The 21,893-nt window shown below is 39.9% G+C and overlaps 1 protein-coding gene across 2 annotated transcripts in view; it reads left to right on the top strand.

Annotated features, from left to right (window-relative positions):
• The first annotated feature begins 2,043 nt into the window (after positions 1 to 2,043).
• pth1r (parathyroid hormone 1 receptor) overlaps positions 2,044 to 21,893 on the top strand; it is a 162,775-nt gene continuing 142,925 nt past the window's right edge. For both annotated transcript variants that reach the window (XM_069922121.1, XM_069922122.1), the window contains exon 1: positions 2,044 to 2,256. In XM_069922121.1, coding sequence (XP_069778222.1) covers positions 2,182 to 2,256 — 75 coding nt within the window. In that variant the 5' untranslated portion in view covers positions 2,044 to 2,181. The remainder of the gene's footprint in view (positions 2,257 to 21,893) is intronic.

Here is a 21,893-nt window from a genome sequence, read left to right on the forward strand (position 1 = left end):
ACATTTTTTGGAGGTGGGGAGTTTAGGGAGGGAGGATACGGGAAGGAAGGGGAAGGGTTAAAATCATCATATAATGATTGAAATACCGTTAAATTTAAATTCTTATTGTTTCATATAATTGTTAATTAATTACATGTGTGGAAAAAATTTAAATAAAATAATAAAAAAGATGTTTGTGACATTCAGAAATGTTTCAAATGTGACGTAATGGCAGTTTAGATCAGATGAGCTGTGTTCAGTTTTATGTGGACAGTTCAGTGTTTGCAGGTGACCCTCAAGACTGCAGTATATTTAAGATGATACAAAAAGAAAAGGAAAGCATCATTTAGTGACAAGAAGTGCTTCACAGAAGCAATGGTTAATTGTCAAATAGCATTGTGGACAAGAGCAATAAAGACCCATTCCTTCAATCAGACTTCTGTTGATTAAGACCTTGCACTGGAACATTTCTCTGACGACATTGACCTATAGTGTTTAGTGTATTCGTGCACGGGCTGGAACAGACACATATGATCGTTGCAGGTCAGAATGTAGTCCAATGTAGTCTTCATACTTGACAGCTGGCATGGAGTGGTACTAGACAGGAATTAATGATTCCAAATACCTTTTAGAAAAAAAAACTTTCTTCAATCCTTCACAGAACATTATCAATGAAATATGTTAACCAAGAATGAACAAGATCGTAGAACATACTGTAATGATTCCCAGATTTTTTTCCCCCTCAAATTTCTGCTGTTTGTTTTGGAACTTAGACTGACGTTAAAGTGTGTGTGTGTGTGTGTGTGTGTGTGTGTGTGTGCGAGAGAGAGAGAGGAAAAATAGCCTTAACAGATTCCAGCAGGCATCAGGAAACCATCTCGTGGCGAGAGGTTGGGGGTCGTTGCACGTTGAAGGAGGGAGTAATCCCACGACACTTAAAACAGTTCCTCCCTTCGTCTCTTTTTTTTCATCACAAGCCAACAATAGGAAGGTTGTCCGCTGATTTTATTTTCTGTTCTTACTTCTCCCTCTGATACCTGCCCAGCACAAACAGATAAAAAAGAAAGCGGGCTGGGGGCCGGGGGCTGGGGCTGGGGGCCGGGGGCCGGGGACTGGGGTTGGGGGCTGGGGACTGGGGCTGGGGGCCGGGGACTGGGGCTGGGGGCCGGGGGCTGGGGCTGGGGGCCGGGGGCTGGGGCTGGGGGCCGGGGACTGGGGCTGGGGGCCGGGGGCTGGGGGCCGGGGGTTGGGGGCCGGGGACTGGGGCTGGGGGCCTGGGGCTGGGGACTGGGGCTGGGGGCCGGGGGCCAGGGGCTGGGGCTGGGGGCTGGGGGGGTGGGGGGAGGGACATCAGAGTGAGAAGTGCCTGCTGCTCCATGATCTCGTCAATTTCAGGCCAGTCACGGCGCTGAGCAAATTGACAGAAAGGGATAAGTGGATAAGGGTAAGTGGGAATGCCTGAAATCATATTCATAGCTTGGACTGAAACTATCTAAAGACTCTCAGCAAAGATGAAGGAACTTTTCTTTCCCATAGAACATTTACTTTGGAATATTTTCACCTACTCAGTCATTTAGAGCAAGAGATCTGGCCACGTCGCGCAGACTAATGCGAAAGTGGCAGAAGTGACTTGAAGTTAGCTCGAAATTGCCGATATTCACAAGCTAGAGGTGGATATTCCACCCCCCCCCCCCCCCCCACCCCCTTCACAGAGATCCTGGAAATGGGTCAGGGAAAGCGCTGAAAGGCGCCTGGATGGGACAGCAGGGAAGGAAGCCCGTGGCCCCGGGTGACAGACTTGCCTCGGGTGGATCCAAACGGGGAGGAGTAAAGTGAAAGATGAAGCGGTGGGGTTAATCAACAACCGACTTCCGTCATGTGGCTTTGATTTCTTTTCTCTCGCGCTCTCTGTGACCCAGTGTGCGGAGAAAAGTCAAACCACAGCGGTGACAAACAGCGGGCACCTCGCCCCGTCCGCGCGGCTTGAAGAAGACAAAGTTGGCGAGAGTTTCAATCTGTGTTTTTTATTTTGGATCCCTTTTATTTTTGGGGGGTGGGGGGGGGGGTGGTCTGATTAGCATGGACTCGTTGATCCGATCCAGCCGAAGGTGCAGCGAGTGAAGAAGGAGACTGACAATCAATCAGGGGGTTGAGAACTGGATGAAGACCACGGCGCTGGGGTGACATCGCCCGGTGTCCGACATGAGAACCGCCACCATCTCTGGTGGATTAGGGGTCTTGCTGTACTGCTCGGTCTTCAGCTGCGTCTATGCGCTGGTAAGTGTGGTCCTTTGTCATATAGATGTGTACAGATTAATTTACTGAGTTGTGGACATGTCACATATTGCTTCAATTAATTTTGGATGTTGAATCTATTATAGTTTATTATTCTATCAATGAATGCCTGGATTGGGGGAAATCCTCACGTTGCCCGTCTCATTTCCAAAATCATTTGCTCTCATATGACATGAATCAGAGGACAAAAAGTGAAAGACCACTCTTCACCTCCACCGTAGTTCGTTGGACAGAAAAGAGTCTTTTCATATTGATGTAATGTCTTACACTTTTTTTTGAGCGTCTTAAAAGATCTAAGTGCAGGTTAGACAGAAAATCTCAATTTTTAACCTGATCGTTATCCAGTTGAGATTTAATGCTCTTTACTTCCACCTTTTGTGTGTGTGTGTGAGCGAGTTTGTTCAGATTACTCACTTACCCCCACCCCCCCCGGGTGAAATTTCCTCTATGTCTGACAACTCTTTGAGATTGTCAGCCCTTCTCAAGTCTTCAATTTTAATCACACATTTATTGGCAGACATCCTTCAGCCACTTTGGCCAATGCATTGGAATTCTCTCCCTGCGCCATCTGGTTATTTAATTATTTGTCCTCTTTTAAGTCACTTCATAAAATGTTTTATTTCAATGTCCCATTTCTTTCTGTGGCTTGCTCTCATAATTTGCCAGTGTCGATCCTTCACAACTGTTTGTGGTGTTTCTGTCATTTTCAATCGATAACGAATTTAAAATCAATATGATCTTGTATCAGGGTGAGACCAAATGTAGTTGTTTGTGCATCTCTAGACCTGCAACATGTGTGTGAATGTGTTGGTTCATGCACACAGATCTGGTGATGTTGCTAATCATTTGAAATCTCTCTTCTTAAGTCACATATCTCTCCCCTGTGGAAAATATTTCTGGCCATTTAGTCTCTTATGGCTCCAAATGTTGAACACAATGAATATTATGGAACTTCCTAATAAATATTAAGAATCGATTGAATAACACTGACCACGAAGAGACATTTTAATATAGTTTGATATGTTTAATTTTGGTATAGTTTGATATATTGCTTCATTTTAATATAGATTGAAAAGTTTATAAATTGGTGAATACTTTGCCATTGGTGGCTTTCCATTTTAATTTTGGTTTGCTAATTCCTCCTCTTGCAAGCAGTGACCATGGGTTCTGTGGACAATCTGACACCACATCTCGAACCCTTCTTCTTGGCCCCCCTCACTTGAGTTGCTGCATTTTGTGACCACTTGAGAGTCAAATGCAAAATCCTAGCAAGATGAGGGAGCCTGCACTGTTTATTCCCCCTGTCCTCATTATTGAGGAACTGTGAACAATCACTGGGGCAGCTAACATCAAGTAACTCAGCACAAATTGCAAGTTGAATGTGGGATCTTTCTATCTATTAGCAAAGGAAAGGTAAACTTCTACAGACTCAAGAGTGTGAAACACATTCATGACCAATTATATATTTTTGAAGTTTGCCCAGGGAAATATCACAAAATAGATAATCTGTTTTAAGCAGGGTCTATCTGTTTTAAAGATAGATTTTGGCCAGGACACCCAAGAACATTTGCCTGCTTTTCTTCAGATGGTGCTATAGATTCTGTGAGGGCAAATGGAGCATCTGTCAAACCACATCTCCACAGTCCAGCAATCTTTCCGCGAAGCACTTGGATGTGGTTGTTTGAACCTACAAGCTTGCTGAATCAGAGCTCACAATGCTATCAGTTGAACTATTGTTGTCATAATGTATACATGCTGTGCACCGAGGCCACAGGAACAATTTGCTGGTGGTGTAAGAAAGTAGATTGAGTGCTCTTGATTATTAAGTGACAAAAAGAAAATGAATCTGAGCTGCAGCCACATCAGGACGGGTATTTAGAAATGATGATTTGAGAATATGTGTCAAACATGAAGATTTAATGTCTTAGTTTCTTGTCAAAAATCTGACTTCCCTAATTTTAATAAAAGGGGTAAAGTAACTATTCAAATGTTGATAAAAATAAAAAAATTGAAAACACAAAAGGCCAGTATCCAAGGTGGTGGTGGTGGTGGTGGAGGGGTTCCTTATTAATCACTAACTCTTAAAAGTAGTTTGTCGCACACCGCACTGTAACTCCAGCTTATGGCAATGTTCTATCAATGCTTATAGACTTTTAATACCATTTCTACTTTAGTGCCTGATGTCAGCTGGTCCTTCAGAGCAGCACAACAGACAGCGAAAAATTAAAAAATAAAAATAATTTAAGTCCACGGAAGAATTGTGCGACAATATCTTTGAAGTTGTAGAACACAATGGTGGAAAGTGGTTTTTATTTGTTAAAAGTCTGGTTGACAGTAGGATGTTGTGTCGTGTGTGCAATCAAAAATTAATATTAAACCGAAAATATAATTTGGTCAAGACGAGAATTATAGATGAATAATTGAGTGAGTGAGCCAAAGTAACGAATGACACATTGCTAGATAATGGTGTAAGGAATATGAATTTAGGTCAGAAATGAAAAGTTAAAAAAATTATAATTAAAATACTGACCACATTTGCTTGTAAAATATAGAGATGTGAAAGTTTTTTTAAGCACTTAAAAAAGGTAAGAAGCTCTTGACTGACAGATAAACCTATTAAGGAAACAGTTTTATTCTGAACATTTCATTAATTTAATTTTTAATTTAATTTGAATTTAGTTAATTTAGATATACTGCAGAGTAACAGGCAATTTTGTCTCATGAGTCTCTGCCACCAAATTACACCCAATTAATCTACAACCCCTGGTACATTTTGAATGGTGGGAGGTTACTAGAGCTCCTGGAGGAAACCTATGCAGACATGGGGAGAAACTCCTTAAAGACAGTATGGGATGCAAACCCCGGTCCTGATTGCTGGCGCTGTTACAGCATTGCGCTTACTGCTACACTAACTGCTGCTCTTAATAGATCATAATAGAACTGCCATAATTATCTCTGTTTGAAAGAAAAATTAATTTACAAAGCATTTAATGGAAAAGAATGGCTAAGAGGGAGGAAATTGGTTCAAATGCTATCTGAAGGGTGCATAGAATGGAAATGGAAGCAAGTATAGGAGGGTTTGTTCAGCCATTCTCGAAATTCTATTCATTAAAAGATTTTGTGAAGTTTTACAGAGAAATGCAAAGAGAGCAGGTGATGAGTATAAGAATAAATAAATTAATCCCCACAGGATTTTTAAAACTTTGGAAAATATGCTGATCGAGAAGTCCACAATGAGGAGACAAGAAATGGATAAGTGAAAAAGAAAGCTGTGCACAGTGGAACTATATAGTTTTAAGGGGTATAAATGTTTAAGCCCAAGTCCATAAAATGCAGACTTGGTTGGGAGGAATCAGGGATAGTGAGGAAAAAGGGAAATGGAAGATGCAAAGAAACAATGACACATTTGTTCTAATTTGTGTCCTTATAATTAAATGAACTGTTATTTTTTTTCTTCCTCAATCTGCTTGTTTGCACTACAAATTATTTTAAGATCTCTTAATGATTGCAATGGTTATACAAGCATTTGTAAAAAAATGTTTTTTTGTTTAATGTTGATGCAGACTAGCTTAGGTAAAAAATATAACATTTATCAAGGCTAATTTTCAGTAACAGCTTATCCTAGAAGAAATAACAGGCCTGGCCATATTAAATATATTATTGAATAATGATTAATGGTCCAATAAATGAGCAGTGATATAGTGACAATGAAATAATTGAGTTCAATTAGATATTTCAGTGGGAGAACACAAAACAACTTCAAAAGGTCAAGAACCACTTGTGACAAACCAAATCTGCAAATGAATGGGTAAAATGATGAAAATTGGTTGGAGATGTCCAAAAAAGTAAATTATAATACAGAATTAATTTATAATGCCAAGGAATAAGAAACTTGCCAAATAAAATCTAAAGGGACGCCAAAGATTTCAAGTTTCCTTTATCATCAAGGAATAATACAGAAAATGTAATATTACACAAAATTTTCTTTGCCTGCCATAGTATTGAGCGGCACCCTTTCAGGAAGAGAAAGAGAAGCAAAAGAGAGTCCTTTTAGAGACACTGAGAGTCTATGGATAGAAATCTAAAAGAAAGAATATTCAAAAATGTCAAAACCAAGTAGCATGCATGTCGAGGGCTGGGAGAAATGCAGTGAAAACTCAAAAGGTAGCTAAACTGTTAAAGCTATAAATGGGGTACAGAGAATGTCAACAAAATGAGTTTACATTAGGTAAAATAGAGTGGTGAGAATGTTGAAAACTGAAAATTATTTGTAAAGCTATTTACCCCTGAGAAAACTTGCACTGAATCAGGGATGGGTATGTACCAAAATCTATGAAGAAAAGAAAGATAATAATGGAATTAAAGACCAACAAATCCCTCAGTAGAGATAGTTTCAGATGCAGAATTCCCAAAAGCAGTTGCTGAAATCAGAAATAAAAGAATGTTGCAAACACTTGAACGGTCAGGAACCACTTATGAAAAAGGAAAATAATACTTCATATGGATGATGTTTCATCAGAAATGCTGACAGAACTTCAATTCTGATGAAATGGAATCAATATGTTGCATTAACCCTATTTTCCTCTCCACAGGCACTGCTTGTCCTTGAGCATTTCCAGCATTTTTCTGTTTTATTCAAAGCAATTATATATAAGTGGCTCTTTAGGACAGTGGTTCTCAACCTTTTTCTTTCCACTCACATACCACTTAAATAATCTCTATGCCCTCGGTGCTCTGTGATTAGTAAGGGATGGCTTAAAGTGGTATGTGAGTGGGAAGGGAAGGTTGAGAATCACTGATCTAGACTCAATTATTATTGAAATATTTTGCTTGAGAAAAATTGTCATTGGCCCATTTCCTTTAGAGTTATGAAACCATGCTCTGAATGGGCAACTAAAGTGGCATCGATGCCGCTTTAGTTGCCCATTCAGAGCCAGCTCTTCAGCGCTTGACGTCCTGCTTTGCGGAAACTGCCAAAATGTTTGGCCTGGAAGTCAGCCTGAAGAAAACTGAGGTCCTCCATCAGCCAGCTCCCCACCATGACTACCAGCCCCCCCACATCTCCATCGGGCACACAAAACTCAAAACGGTCAACCAGTTTACCTATCTCGGCTGCACCATTTCATCAGATGCAAGGATCGACAATGAGATAGACAACAGACTCGCCAAGGCAAATAGCGCCTTTGGAAGACTACACAAAAGAGTCTGGAAAAACAACCAACTGAAAAACCTCACAAAGATAAGCGTATACAGAGCTGTTGTCATACCCACACTCCTGTTCGGCTCCGAATCATGGGTCCTCTACCGGCACCACCTACGGCTCCTAGAACGCTTCCACCAGCGTTGTCTCCGCTCCATCCTCAACATCCATTGGAACGCTTTCATCCCTAACGTCGAAGTACTCGAGATGGCAGAGGTCGACAGCATCGAGTCCACGCTGCTGAAGATCCATCTGCGCTGGATGGGTCACGTCTCCAGAATGGAGGACCATCGCCTTCCCAAGATCGTGTTATATGGCGAGCTCTCCACTGGCCACCGTGACAGAGGTGCACCAAAGAAAAGGTACAAGGACTGCCTAAAGAAATCTCTTGGTGCCTGCCACATTGACCACCACCAGTGGGCTGATAACTCCTCAAACCGTGCATCTTGGCGCCTCACAGTTTGGCGGGCAGCAACCTCCTTAGAAGAAGACCGCAGAGCCCACCTCACTGACAAAAGGCAAAGGAGGAAAAACCCAACACCCAACCCCAACCAACCAATTTTCCCCTGCAACCGCTGCAACCGTGTCTGCCTGTCCCGCATCGGACTTGTCAGCCACAAACGAGCCTGCAGCTGACGTGGACTTTTTACCCCCTCCATAAATCTTCGTCCGCGAAGCCAAGCCAAAGAAGAAGATGAAACCATGCACATAACAAGTCAATTAGGTTTGATTAAAACAATGGTTTTCAACCTTATTCTTTCCACCCACATACCACCTTAAGCAATGCCTTACTAATCCCAGAGCACCTATGGCATAGGGATTACTTAACACTGCATAAAAGTGCTAAATCCTCCCTACCTTATAACCCTCTACTTTCCTTTCATCTATATGTCTATCTAATAGTCTTTTAAAGGCCCCTAATATTTCAGCTCTACCATCACTCCTGGCAAGGTATTCCAGGACTCAACAATTCTCTGTGTAAAATAACTTACCCCTAATGTCTCCCCTATACCTCACTCCCTTAATCTTATACATGTGTCCTCTAGTGGTTGTTATTCCCACCCTAGGAAACAGAAAATAGGCTGTCCAACCTATTTATGCTTCTCATAATTTTGTAGACCTTGATCAAGTCCCCTCTCATTCTTCTACTTTCCAAAGAGAAAAGTCCCAGCTTGGCCAACCTTGCCTCACAAGACAAGGTAAAATCCTTGTAAATCTCCTCTGCACCCTTTCCATAGCCTCCACATCCTTCCAATAATGAGGCGACCAGAACAGAACACAATACTCCAAATGTGATCTCACCAGAGACTTATAAACCTGCCACATGACTTCTCTACTCTTAGACACAGTCCCCCTATTAATGAAGCCCAGAATCCCATAACATTTTTTAAACTATCCTATCAACTTAAGGGATGTATGGACATGAACCCCAAGATCCCTCTGTTCATCCATGCTCTTAATTAACTGACTGTTAACCCTGTACCCCTAATGTCTCCCTATATTTCTCTCCCTTAATCTGATACACATCTCGATTTGTCCTGCCAAAATGCATCACCTCACACTTGTCTGGATTGAACTCCATTTGCCAATTTTCTGCCCAACCTGCATCCTGTCTATGTTGTCTTGAAACTTCTGACAACCATCCTCTCAGTCTTCAATTTTTCCAATCTTTGTGTCATCCACAAACTTACTCACCCAACCTTCTGTATCATCATCTAGATCATTTATAAAAATCACAAAAAGCAAGGGACTGAGAACTGATCCCTGTGGCCCTCCACTAGTCACTGCTCTCCATACAGATTATCTCCCTTCCACCAGTACTCTCTGTCAACTTCCTGCAAGCCAATGTTTTTATCCAGACAGCCAAGGTTCCACTGATCCCATGCCTCTTGACCTTCTGGATGAGTCTCTCATGAGGGACCTTATCAAATGCCTTACAGAAATCCATATAGACCACATCTACCACCCTACCCTTATCAATTGCTTTTGTCACTTCTCCAAAGAACTCAGTTAGGCTCATGAGGCAGGACCTTCCCTTTACAAAACCATGTTGACTATCCTTGACTAAATTATACCTCGTAGCCGCAAGCTACTTGAAAGAAGACACGCGCACGCACACACACACACACACACACACACACACACACACACACACACACACACACACACACACATATACACACACACACACACACACACACACACACACCATGGCCCCCCTTGGCTGATGTCATAACATGCATAACAAAAGTGGGTTTCCTGTGCATGGGTACTTTCCTGCATAACAATGCGCTTCTTCCCCACACGCTGTCCCTGTCTGTTGGCAGTGCAGCAAGGCTGACCTTTAAGCTGCCCTTGCCATTCACCCAACGGTTTGCTTGTTGGGGCCAGTGCTGCTGTGCGGGCTGCCATAACCTCTCCAAATGCTGGTGGATCCTATCCTTAAGAATCCTTTTCTATAGTTAACACACCACTGATGTGAGACTCATCAAATTCCCAGAATTCAACTTATTACCTTTTTTAAGCAAAGGGACTACATTTGCTATTTTCCAATTCACTAGCACCTCCCCTGTAGTCAAAGCGGATTCAAGGACCATAACTAATGCTCCTGTAATTTCTTCTCTTACTGCCCACAGCAACCTAGGGTACATCTCATCGGCTTAATCAATGTTGATGTTATTTAGAAGATCTAACACTTCCTCTTCCATAATCACCACATTGTCCAGCACGTAGTCATGCTCTATTTTGACTTCATCCTGATCAAGATCCTTTTCTCTTGTAAATACTGAAGCAAAGTATTCATTCAGGACCTCCCCTACCTCCTCCCTTTCTAGGCACATGTTGCCTCTTTTATTTTATAGTGGCCCTACCTTCATTTCCAGCATCTTTCTATTTTTTACATGTGCATAGAATGCCTTGGGGATATCCTTAATCCTACCTGCGAAGGGCTTTTTATGCCCCCTTCGAGCTCTCCTAATTTTCTTCTTAAGCTCCTTCCTGGCTTCTATATATTTCTCATGATCCCTATCTGTTCCCTGCTTCCTATATCTAACATAGGCTTGCTTCTTCCTCTCTACAAGTCGCTGTATCTGTTTCACCATCCACAGTTCCCTTTTCCTACCATTTTTTTCTTGTCCTAATAGGAAAAACCTGTCCTGGACCTAGGTCAATTGGTCCTGTAACTTCCTCCACATTACTTCTGTGCTCTTCCCCTTGAACATCTCTTTCCAATTGATATTCCTTAGTTCCTGCCTAATCACTTCATAATTAGCTCTTCCCCAGTTAATTACTCTCCTATTTAGCCTAATTTGGTAAAATTATATATTACACAGATTTCAAAGTAGATATACATGAGTTCCTTCATTTTAGACCTGAAAAAGGACAGAAAAGTGTTGCTTGTTATTGTGTTGAAAGGATAGAAGTAAGGCAGAGTGTACATATACATTTCAGGGAAAGGTATAGAAACTGAGTGTTTTATGAATAGTGAACTGGTTAGTGTGAATAGAACAATAGAGTAGGGAGCTGCAAAGAGAATGTCCCCTTCAAAATATTGAAAGAAGAATGGAGGGGAATATGTATCTGATAATGAAACCTCGTTGAAGCTGGTGTACGGATGAGCTGTTGAATGCAATGGTTGGTGGGAAGGATGGTGTGGACCAGGAGAAAAAAAATTCTTTGCACTGTTCAGAAGAATACAGATAGATAATTCCCTGAAAGTGGTGTCATAGGTAGAAAGAATTGTAAAGAGACCATTTGGTATATTGGCCTTTATGAATCTAAGTATTGAGTATAGAAGTTGGGATGTAATGGTAAAGTTGTCTAAGACATTGGTGAGGCCAAATTTGATGTATGTAGTTTTGGTCACCTAACTACAGAGTAGATATCAACAAGATAAAAAAGAGTGCATATAAAATTTATTAGGATGTTGCCTGAACTTCAGTTACAGGGAAAGATTAAACAGGTTAGGACTTTATTCCTGAGAGCGTAGTAAAATGAGGGGGAAATTTGATGAAAGTATTTAAAATTAGGAGGGGTATAGACAGATTAAATGTAGATAGACTTTTTCCACTGAGGGTAGGTGAGTTACAAACCAGAGGACATGGATTAAGGGTGAAAGTGGAAAAGTTTAGGGGGAAAAATAAGGGTAACTTCTTCTCACAGAGAGTGATGGAAATGTGGAATGAACTGCCAGCTGAAATGGTGAATATGGGCTAAATTTTAACATTTAAGAAGAATTTGGACAGGTACGTGAATGGGAGACATATGGAGGGCCATGGACTTGATGCAGGCCAGTGGGACAAGGAAAAAAAAATGGTTTGGCACAGACTAGAAGAGTTGAAGAGGCCTGTTTCATAGGGTTCTATGATTCTATGAAGATATTCTCCCTTCTCGCCACATTGGCAACAATGATGAGGCAACTTACAGAGAGGAAGTTGGAGGCTTGTATGAAAACAAAAACTTGACTCTAAATGCAGACAAGACTCAGGAGATGATTATGGACTTCAGAAGAACTGCGCTGATTGGGGGTGCGGGACAGGTAGTGGCAGCTGCGGTGGTGCTGAGTGGTGGGTGGGGGAGCTCATAGAAGGTTCAAAAAATAAATTAGCATAGAGTTTTAGCCTTGTAGGTATATTGATACGTGTAAGATGGGCTTACAAAAACTATTTGTTGTTATAACTAACTACAGGGATATTTTTATATAAAAATAAATTTCTGCTGAAACACTGCACAAAAATTTTATAGACAGCCATTTTGGTGTCACCCCCTCCGATGGTGTCACCCGGTGGGGTCCGCACTCCTCCTACCCGCCTAGTGATGCCAGTGCCTATACCTCTTTCCTCATGGCAGCAACGAGAACAGAGCCTGTGCTGTGTGGTGTGGATCCTTGATAATTGCTGCTGTTCTCCGAAAGCAGCGTTCCCCATAAATGTTCTTAATAGTGGGGAGGGATTTACCTGTGATGTCTGGGGCTGTGTCCACTACATTTTGGAGAGCTTTATGCTCAGAGGTATTGGTGTCTCCATACCAGACCATGATACAGCCAGTCAATAGGCTTTCCACCATAAATCTGTAGAAATTTGCCAGGGTTTCTGGTGACATACCAAACCTCTGCAAACTCCAGAGGAAGTAGAGGCACTGACTTGCTTACTTCATGATGCCATAAATGTGTTGGATCCAGGAAATATCCTCCTAGATGGTGACTCCCAAGAACTTAAATTTGCTCTTCCTCTCTACCTCTGATCCCCAATGATTACTGGATTGTATACACCTGACTTTCCCTTCCTGAAGTCAACATTCAGCTTCTTAGTTTTAGTTGCATTGAGTGCAAGGTTGTTGTTGGTGCACAATTCAGCCAAGTTTTCAATCTCCAACCTGTATGGTGACTCATCACTTTTCTTTCTACCCACTACTGTGGTATCATTTGTAGATGGGGATATTGTCGACCGAGCCACACAGTCATAGATGTAAAGCAAGTAGAGCAGGGGCTAAGAACGCAGCCCTGTGGTGCTCTGGTACTGATGGAGATTGTGGAGGAGATGTTCTTACCATTCCTCACAGATTGTGGTTTGGAGTTGAGGAGATCCATGATCCAATTACACAGCAGGGTATTGAGTCCCAGGTCTTTGAGTTTGCTGATCAGTTTTGAAGGGGTGATAGTATTAAATACCGAAATGTAGTCGATAAAGAGCATCCTGTTGAATGGATCTTTATTGTCCAGGTGTTCCAGGGGCTTTGTAGAGACAATGAGATGGCATCCATCTGTTGCTGCAATAGGCGAACTGGAACATATCCATATCCATGTCGCTGCTCAGACAGGAACTGATATGCTTCAACACCAGCCTTTCAAAACATCTCATCACTGTTGATTTAAGTGCTACTGGTCGATAATCATTAAGGCAGGTTACTATACACTTCTTGGGCACCAGTATGATTGACGCCTATTGAAACAGGTGAGTACCATACCCTGCTGAAGTGAAATGTTGAAGATATCTGTGAAAATATTGGTAAGTTGGTTAGCACCCGTTACTTTCAAGTTTTCTTTTTGAATGCAGGAAGCAGCACCAATATATTCACTGATACATCGGAAAAAGTCAAGTCAAGTTTATTGTCATCTGATTGTATAAGTATAACCTGTCAAAACAGCATTCTCTAATCCTCAGTGCAAAATATGACAGACATAACACATATATAGACAAATATTACATAGGCAGGACAAGTATTTTATCTATAAAAATAAATGTGTAAATATTGTTTTGCACAAATGAGAGTCTTTGGTCATTCAGCCCTTGGGAAGAAGTTGTTTCTCAGCCTGGTGGGGCCTAGCTCTGATATTCCTATATCTCTTCCACAATGGGACTAGTTGAAAGATGCTGTGTGCAGGGTGGAAGAGATCCTCAATGATTTTGTGCGCCCTCTTCAGACAATGATCCCGGTAGATTATGTCGATGGGGGCGAGGGAGATTCCAGTGATGAGACAGGTGTCCTGAATACACATTGAAATGGACAGTGTAGAAGCATATCCCATGGGCCTATGGTTCTTATAATTATAGTTCCTGTAGTTTTGAGCTGAAGAGAGTGAATAAAGTTGAAGGAGAATGTTGTTCAGTGTGAAAAGAAATTCATTCAGAATGAGTGCATTGATGGAGGATGACTAGTTGGCATCTGTTCAAAGAAAAATCAAATGGCCCTTAGATCATCATGGTGTGGCAGGATTGTACCTCCATGGGAAAGATTAGCTTGATGAGAGAATTAGAAATGAATCTAGTGTTGGAGGGCATCAGAAATGTTACAGATGTAAATGGGATTTCACTGGATCAAGGGGAAAAAGATGGTATGATGGTAGGAATAAAGAAATTTGTTGGAGTTAGAGAATGCTGAAGAATGCATCTTCCTGAAGTAATAGAACTGGGAGACAACAGGGCTGGAAGCAAGGAGGGAATATCTTCTGATAAATTGTGGCTGGGATTTGGAGACAATAGCCTGATATTTGGTGGTGGAGAAAGTATGGTGTCAAGAGAAGTACAAGGATGTGTTTGAGAACTAGTCTCTACCTTCTGTTTGTGGACATTGCTGCCTCCCAAACTCGATAATAAATTCCACAAACTTGGGTAACTTGCATTTTCTGTTTGTATCAGGACTAACCATATCTGTTGTAAGCCATCTATGGTATTGGCTCAGTTTGTTTCTTGCAATGTTTAGAACCTGACTTGTTGGGTGTATCCCTTCATCCCTGGATGGTGCTGCCCCGCCTACTCATGATCAGTGGTTGCATGACATCATGTCCTGTTTGAACATGGAAAATATTAATTATTTAATTAATAATTCAGATACAAGATTCCAGAAGTTCTAGGGTTATTTATTGCTCACTACCTTACTTATAATTTTGCTCCTATGTAATTACAGTAAATTATCTGACTTTAAGGCAAAGCTTGAGCTACAAGGGGCAAGAATTGTGTTCTCAAATGTCCATTTCATGATTTTCCATAAGACAAAATTGAGTCTTCTGCATTTGCATCAAGAAATAAGAGTTTAAAAAATAAATAAATGTTGTTTACCTTTCCCACAAATTTTATGAGAGCGACTTTTATGCCATAACTCAACTTTTTGGGTAGTAAATTGTGTCAGGGTGAATTTCCGTTACCTGTATGTGCAAAATGTGGGTGACTCCTCTGTAATTCTTCCTTAATGTAGGATATGGGGGAGAATGCACAAACAGGAATATCACATTTAGATGATCAGGCATGGTTCTGTTGAAGATATAGCATGAACAAAGGGCTAAATGCCTTATTCTTATGAGTTTCTATATTCTTTGCCGTGATATCTTTCTGAGTTTACTTTGATTTCAATTTAATTTTTCAGTAAAACAGAACCAAGTGAAGAAAGGGGGACGCAATGTAAAATTTGTGTTGAGATAACTCAGCTCAGGAAGAGGGATACAATTGGCTTCAGCTCTTTTTCGTGAAACAAAAGTAATTCTCCTCCTCCTTACTGCTGGCTGGTGACCACTGTTGTTCATGTTCATACCCTCACACTAGCTGAGAAAAACTGGTGGTGACACTTCGATAGTCAAATTGGACAAAGTTATTCACTATCTGGATTAAAAACACTGCTGGAGAAACTCAACAGGTCAAACAGCGCCCTTCATATAGCAAAGATAAAGATACAGACCAACGTTTCGGTCTTGAGGCCTTCATCAGTGTATGAGCAAAATGTAAGCAGGTGTCTGAACAAAATGGTGGGAGGGGCAGGGAGAGGAGCATAGTCCCACAGGCAGGAGGTGCATAAGGGAGGGAGGGCATACCAACAAACAAAGGAGGGGGAGGGCTCTGTGAATGAAGAGGGAAGAGGATGGAGAGCTGGAGAAAGAAGACAAAGAGTAAGAGAAATGAGGGAGAATGGAGAGTAGGTTAGCCGAAACAAGAGAAATCAATGTTAATACCATTCAGTTGGAGAGTGCCCAGATGGAAAATCAAGTGCTGTTCCTCCAGTTTACGGGTGGTTTTGGTTTGACAGTATATGAAGCCTTGGACAGACATGCCATCATGGGACTGGGCATGGAATTGAAATGGTTGGGCACTGGGAGATCCCTATTAGCTTGATATTTGACTGAGACCCCACAGATGATGATGATAAGTGGTGGGAGTTTATTATCCAACACATGATGTGCAAATGCACTGAAATTCTTCTTATTTGCTGCAATCACAATGGTACAAATATCATTGTTACATGAGAGGAAAAAATAATAACTACAAAAGGGCAGTACACTGAAGTGCCAGAGAAACGCTGCAGGTTCCACAGTATCCATGGGAAAAGTCTTCCTATAGATGCTTCGTCATCTTAGAAAGGATGTGATGGTGCAGAGATTTACTAGGATGATTCCTGGAATACAAGGGCTAACGTACGAGGAATGTTTGGCAGCTCTTAGATTGTATTCATTGGCGTAGAGAAGAATGAGAGAGGATCTCATAGAGACATTTTGAATTTTGAAAGGTTTTGACAGAGTGGATGTAGATAAAATGTTTCCCTTGGTGGGTGAATCAAGGACAAAGGGGGGGGGGGGTGTCACAGTCTTAAAATTAGTTCTCCATTTAAAACAGAGATGAGGACAAACTTCTATAGTCAGAGGGTCATGGATTTGTGGAACTCACTGCCGCATACTGCCGGAGGCCAGATCATTGGGAGAATTTAAACAAGAAATTGATAAGTATCTCATTTGTATGGGTATCAAGGGATATGGGGAAATTGGAACTAGGTGTGAGCAGAGTTCAGCTTAGTGTAGAGTGTTGGAAAAGATGGGCCTAGTGGCCTGATTCTGGTCCTTTATCTTGTGATCTTGTGACCTGCTGAGCTTCTCCAGCACTTTTGGGTACTGCACTGGACCCCAGAATCTGCAGATTTTCTTCTTTACCTGTAAATATAAAAGGATAAATAAAATTTAACAGTGGCAGTTAGCACAAAAACAATGTGATGTTATGATATTGCACACATGTCTTTGGTGGTCCTGGAGTGATGTTCTTGTTAGGGTAATATGGGGAGGTTCAAGAGCCAGGGGAAAACAACAGAAATAAACACTGGCAATGTGGGATAACATCATGAATGTTAACACTTGAAATGATGAGAGATTGCAAGTTGCTTGGTGGACACTCAAAACAAAAGATTTCACCTTCATTAGTCATGATACAGTGGGGTATCTATGGGAATGGATCAATGGGCAAAAAAGACTACACTTTAGAGCAGTGGTTTTCAAACTGCCCCCCTAAACACACATTCCACTTTAAGCAATCCCTATGCCATCGGTGCTCTGTGATTAGTAAGGGATTGGTTAAGATGGTATGTGAGTGGAAAGAAAAATGTTTGAAGACTACTGTTTTAATCGTACCTAATTGACTCAATATGTGCATGGTTTCATAACTCCAAAGGAAATGGGCCAAGATAATTTTTCTCAAGCAAAATATTTTAGAAACAATTGGGTCTGGAGCAGTGGTTCTCAACCTTCCCTTCTCACTCACATACCACCTTAAGTCATCCCTTACTAATCACAGAGCAACGATGGCATAGGGATGGCTTAAGGTGGAATGTGAGTTTAAGGGGCAGTTTGAAAACCAATGCTAGTGCAACTGAAAAGCAAATTCTATTAGGAAAAATTTGTACAGATTGTCATTGATTGACAGAGAAATTAAAAGAATGTTTTTAAATGTCATTGCGGTTCCCCAGAGTAAACTATGCTATATTAGCTGCTTTAATCCCTTGTTCAGATTTCTCCTTGCCATTTAATTAGTCAGAAAGGCAAACCATCGCAATTTTTTTGTCCATGCCATCCTGCTATATTTTTAGAATTCTGCGTTGGTCATCTCTTGAAGGCTGGTGCCATAGGTTTTTAATTCATGAATACCCATTAGATTTTTTTTAACGAGTTGGATGGTCTCCTAACATTGATGACCACAAATGAAATTGATAGTCTGTTACCCTTCCCCATCAATAGTGAAATAGCTTCAAATGATCAAGTTCTATTCCATCCTTAATACAAATTCTCCTCACTCAGGACCCTCTTCTCCATTTAATTTTTTGACCATGATTTTAGTTATTTTTCTTAATATCTTGATGTTTGGTTCAGCATTGCCTGATAATGTTTCAGTGAAAAGTAATATGTAATTTTACTATGTTAAATGTGATATTTATATTAAAGTTATTGCTGAATGAGTATACAAAATGTCAGCTTTGATCAATATTTATGGATAGATAAGGTTGAAAATGGGGAATAGTGTAAAAATATTTTTGATATTCAAAATGTACATGTAAATCAAATGAATGAATTATTGAGTAGAAGACAAATGGTCCTCCTAAGAGAACTTGATTAATTCTTCAAAGAGAATACAACCAAAATGACACAGAACCTGACTGATTGCAATGTGTTAACTTGACTTTTGGCCACCTGGAAACTGATTTCCTTGAAATGGATACAGATTCTGTATGCAGGACCATGGACTGACATTTTGGACTGTGGATTTTCACTTTAAAGGATAGATTTCTACTGAGAACTGTGTAACTCAATGCTGGTTTCACAAGGTGAGAGAGAGAGAGGGAGAGAGAGATATTCTGCTGGCTAAAGCAGAGATAAAGAGTTTGGTGGAGAAGTCAGAAGGATATGCAGAGATCCCACTCTGTTGAGAACGGTTCTGGCTGACTGAATTCAAGTATGACAAAAAGGTCACTTTGAGTCTGCTGCTTAAGAAAGAAATTGTGGAGAAGCTATGTTAAAGGCACACTCTTCAATAAGTGAGGTGGTTAAAATAAACCAACCTTGAAGAACCAAGGAAAGTCCATGGTGAAGAAACCTGCAAAGGATTTGTAAGTTTAGTGCCAAGTAACATCAGTCATCTCTCTCTCTCCAACATTCATACGGAGTCCTTTTGTCATCAGTTAAAGAACTGAATTTGGACATTGAACTTTGAGAGTGAATTCTGTGGACTGTGATTTGGACTGACTTACTTAACTGGACTGACCTGGGGCTTTGGGCGATTTTTTTCTTTCTTTTGTTTTTGACTAATGGGCCCAGACTGGAAATGTCTGGGGATTTTGTTCACATACACACTTTTTATAAATAATCTCTATATTGTTACTATTAAAGGCAAATAGTAGGGTTAATTTGGGCAAGATATTGTATTGTTAATTGTTATTAATAAATATAGAGTTTAGAAAGAGATAGAGACATATGGTTAAAAGTAAAGGAAAAAATCTGAGATAAATTTGATAATATTAATAGAAGGATGAACATTAAAATAGAGGGACTGAAAAAATGGATAGAAGGGAAGGATCCAGTTTTTTATTAAAGAATGAATCCCAGATTTATTAGATAAAAAGAAGATGGTTGGAGATTCACATATAGAAAGAGCACAAAGATCCCCTTTCCCTAAACCAGCTCCTGACCAGAAACCTCAAACAATTTTGATTAGATTCTCAACTTACTTTGATTGAAAAAGAACCCTGCATTCTGTAATAGAGAGATTAAAAAAGAGGTGGCCCCATTGAAGCAGATGGGAGAAAAGTTTTCTTTTTTCCAGATTTAACTTCCAACTTTAATTTAAAAAAGGGAAAGAATTTGAAGGTGCAAATTAAAAAAATAAATAAAGGCATAGATTATGTTCTGTTGCATCTGGCAATGTTAAAAACTTTCCTTCCTGGAGGCGGGAAGGAATTTTATAATGATTCTAAAGAGGCCCTAAACTTTGCTTCTAATTTGAATACTTCTCAGAAACACAATTAGATTTTTGTACATATTATTGTATATAATTATATAATAGTGATACCTTACTTTTTTGATACATAGAAATTAATGATAAATATAGATATAGGGATCTCCAAGGAGATAGGATAAAGGAAAGGTCTATAAATAGATGCCATGGACACACTCCAGTATCGGGGAAGAATTGGTACCAATTTTTTGGTGGATAGCACTGGGGGAGAAATTTCAAACGGATGGGAAAGGATTTTATGGTGGTCATCAATATATTCTTTTATATTATTGTTTGTATTTTTTTTTAACTTTATTTAAATCTTGTTTTGAGTTTTATTTTATCACAGATGTTTGTGCCAGGGAAGGATCAAAAAAGATGTAAGAGAGGGGGTAATGATAATAAAGAAGCTCTAGGGTAATGGATAAAACAATCAAATTTGAAAGTTTCAATGTAAATGGGATTAATGGGATAGTAAGAAGAAAGAAAAATTTGGCACTCTTTAAGAATAAGACACTCACCTCACCCAACAAGAACATACAAACTAAAGAGGGGATGGTGGGTCAAGTGGTGTCACTCTCCTTTAGTTCTAAAGCAAGGGGAATAACAATTCTGATAAAGAAAAATATTCCAGTTTTGATCCGAGATGTGATTGCCAACTCAAATGGGAGGTTTTTGTGATAATGAACTGCCAGATATACTTACAAATCCTGGACACATGAATATTTATGCTCAAAATTTTAATAACAAAAATTTGTACAGGATATATTTTTAAAAGTGTGTGATGGATACAAAATATTTTGATTGGAGGGGATTTTAATTTTTGTCATGGATAAGCCAGCATAGACAGTAACTATGGCCAGGATGGCTAAATCTACCCTAGCCTTTATGAAAGATCTACATCTTATTGATGTTTGCAGAAGACTGAATCCAAAAGAAAGAGATTATTCTTTTTATTCTAGACAACATGATTCCTAACTTGAATTGATTTATTTTTGGCTTCAGCTCAATTGGAGGGTAGGATAGTGAAAACCAAGTATACAGCTCAGTTACTGCCAGATCATGTACCCTTGACATTATCCATTATAATACCAGACAAACAAACTGTGATGTACAGATGGTGCTCAAATACACTACTGTTGGGAAAGCTTGAATTTTGTAGTTTTGATAGAGCTCAAATTGAGTTGTTCTGTGAGATGAACTGCCTCTCTTTTGAGGACAAATTCTTAATTTGGGACACTTTGAAAGGTTATTTAAGGGGCAAAATGATTTGCTATATGAAAAGTATAAAAAAGAGACATATTAAGGAAATTAGGGCTTTATAACAGGAGATATGCTTAATTGGAAGGACATTACCAAAGAGAGGGTACGGAAGAAAAATGTAGAAATCTAATGAACAAGAAATTCAAATAGAACACATTACAAACATACAAGACAGAAAAAACTAATTTTGAGATCTAGACAGCAGTTTTATAAACTGAGGGGAAAATACCCAAGAAAATCTTGTCCTGGCAAATAAGGACAATTAATGTGATCCAGACACAGAATGGGGTAAGATCTCATATAAACCAAAAGAAATAAGTGAAACATTTGAAAGATTTTATAAAGAAGTATAAATATCTGAATTTGGGAAAGATCATACAAAAAATAGATGAGCATCCATTTGAGCTACCAAATTTTAATCAAGAGAGAGAGATGAAGAGATTACACTGACTTTGAGCTCTTAAACACTGGAAGATCACCAGGGGAGTAGTTTCCCCGCTGAATTCTAGAAAAAATTTGAAGATCTTCTAATGAGGGTGGTGCATCAAGTGTACACTCCCAGAATCTTTCTTAACAGCTATCATCACTGTACTCTCAAGAAATGACAGGATCCCTTAAACTCTGCCTTCTATAGACCAGACTCTTTATTGAATACGGATTATAAAATTATTGCTAAAACATTAGCTAATAGATTGGCAAAATATCTACCAAAATCAACGAATCCAGATCAAACTGGATTACTTTCTATAATACATTTAACATAGTCAAGACTGGATTTGAGAGTGGCCTTGGCTCAAGATGTGGGGAAGGCCTTTGACAGATTGGAATGGGACTTCCTTTTCAAGGTACCAGAGAAGTTTGGATTGGGCCAAACTTTTGTTAATTGGGTGAAGACACTTTACCATAAACCCCCTAGCTAAAAT

Source organism: Narcine bancroftii, chromosome 2 (genome assembly GCF_036971445.1).
Source record: "Narcine bancroftii isolate sNarBan1 chromosome 2, sNarBan1.hap1, whole genome shotgun sequence".
Taxonomy (NCBI): domain Eukaryota; kingdom Metazoa; phylum Chordata; class Chondrichthyes; order Torpediniformes; family Narcinidae; genus Narcine; species Narcine bancroftii.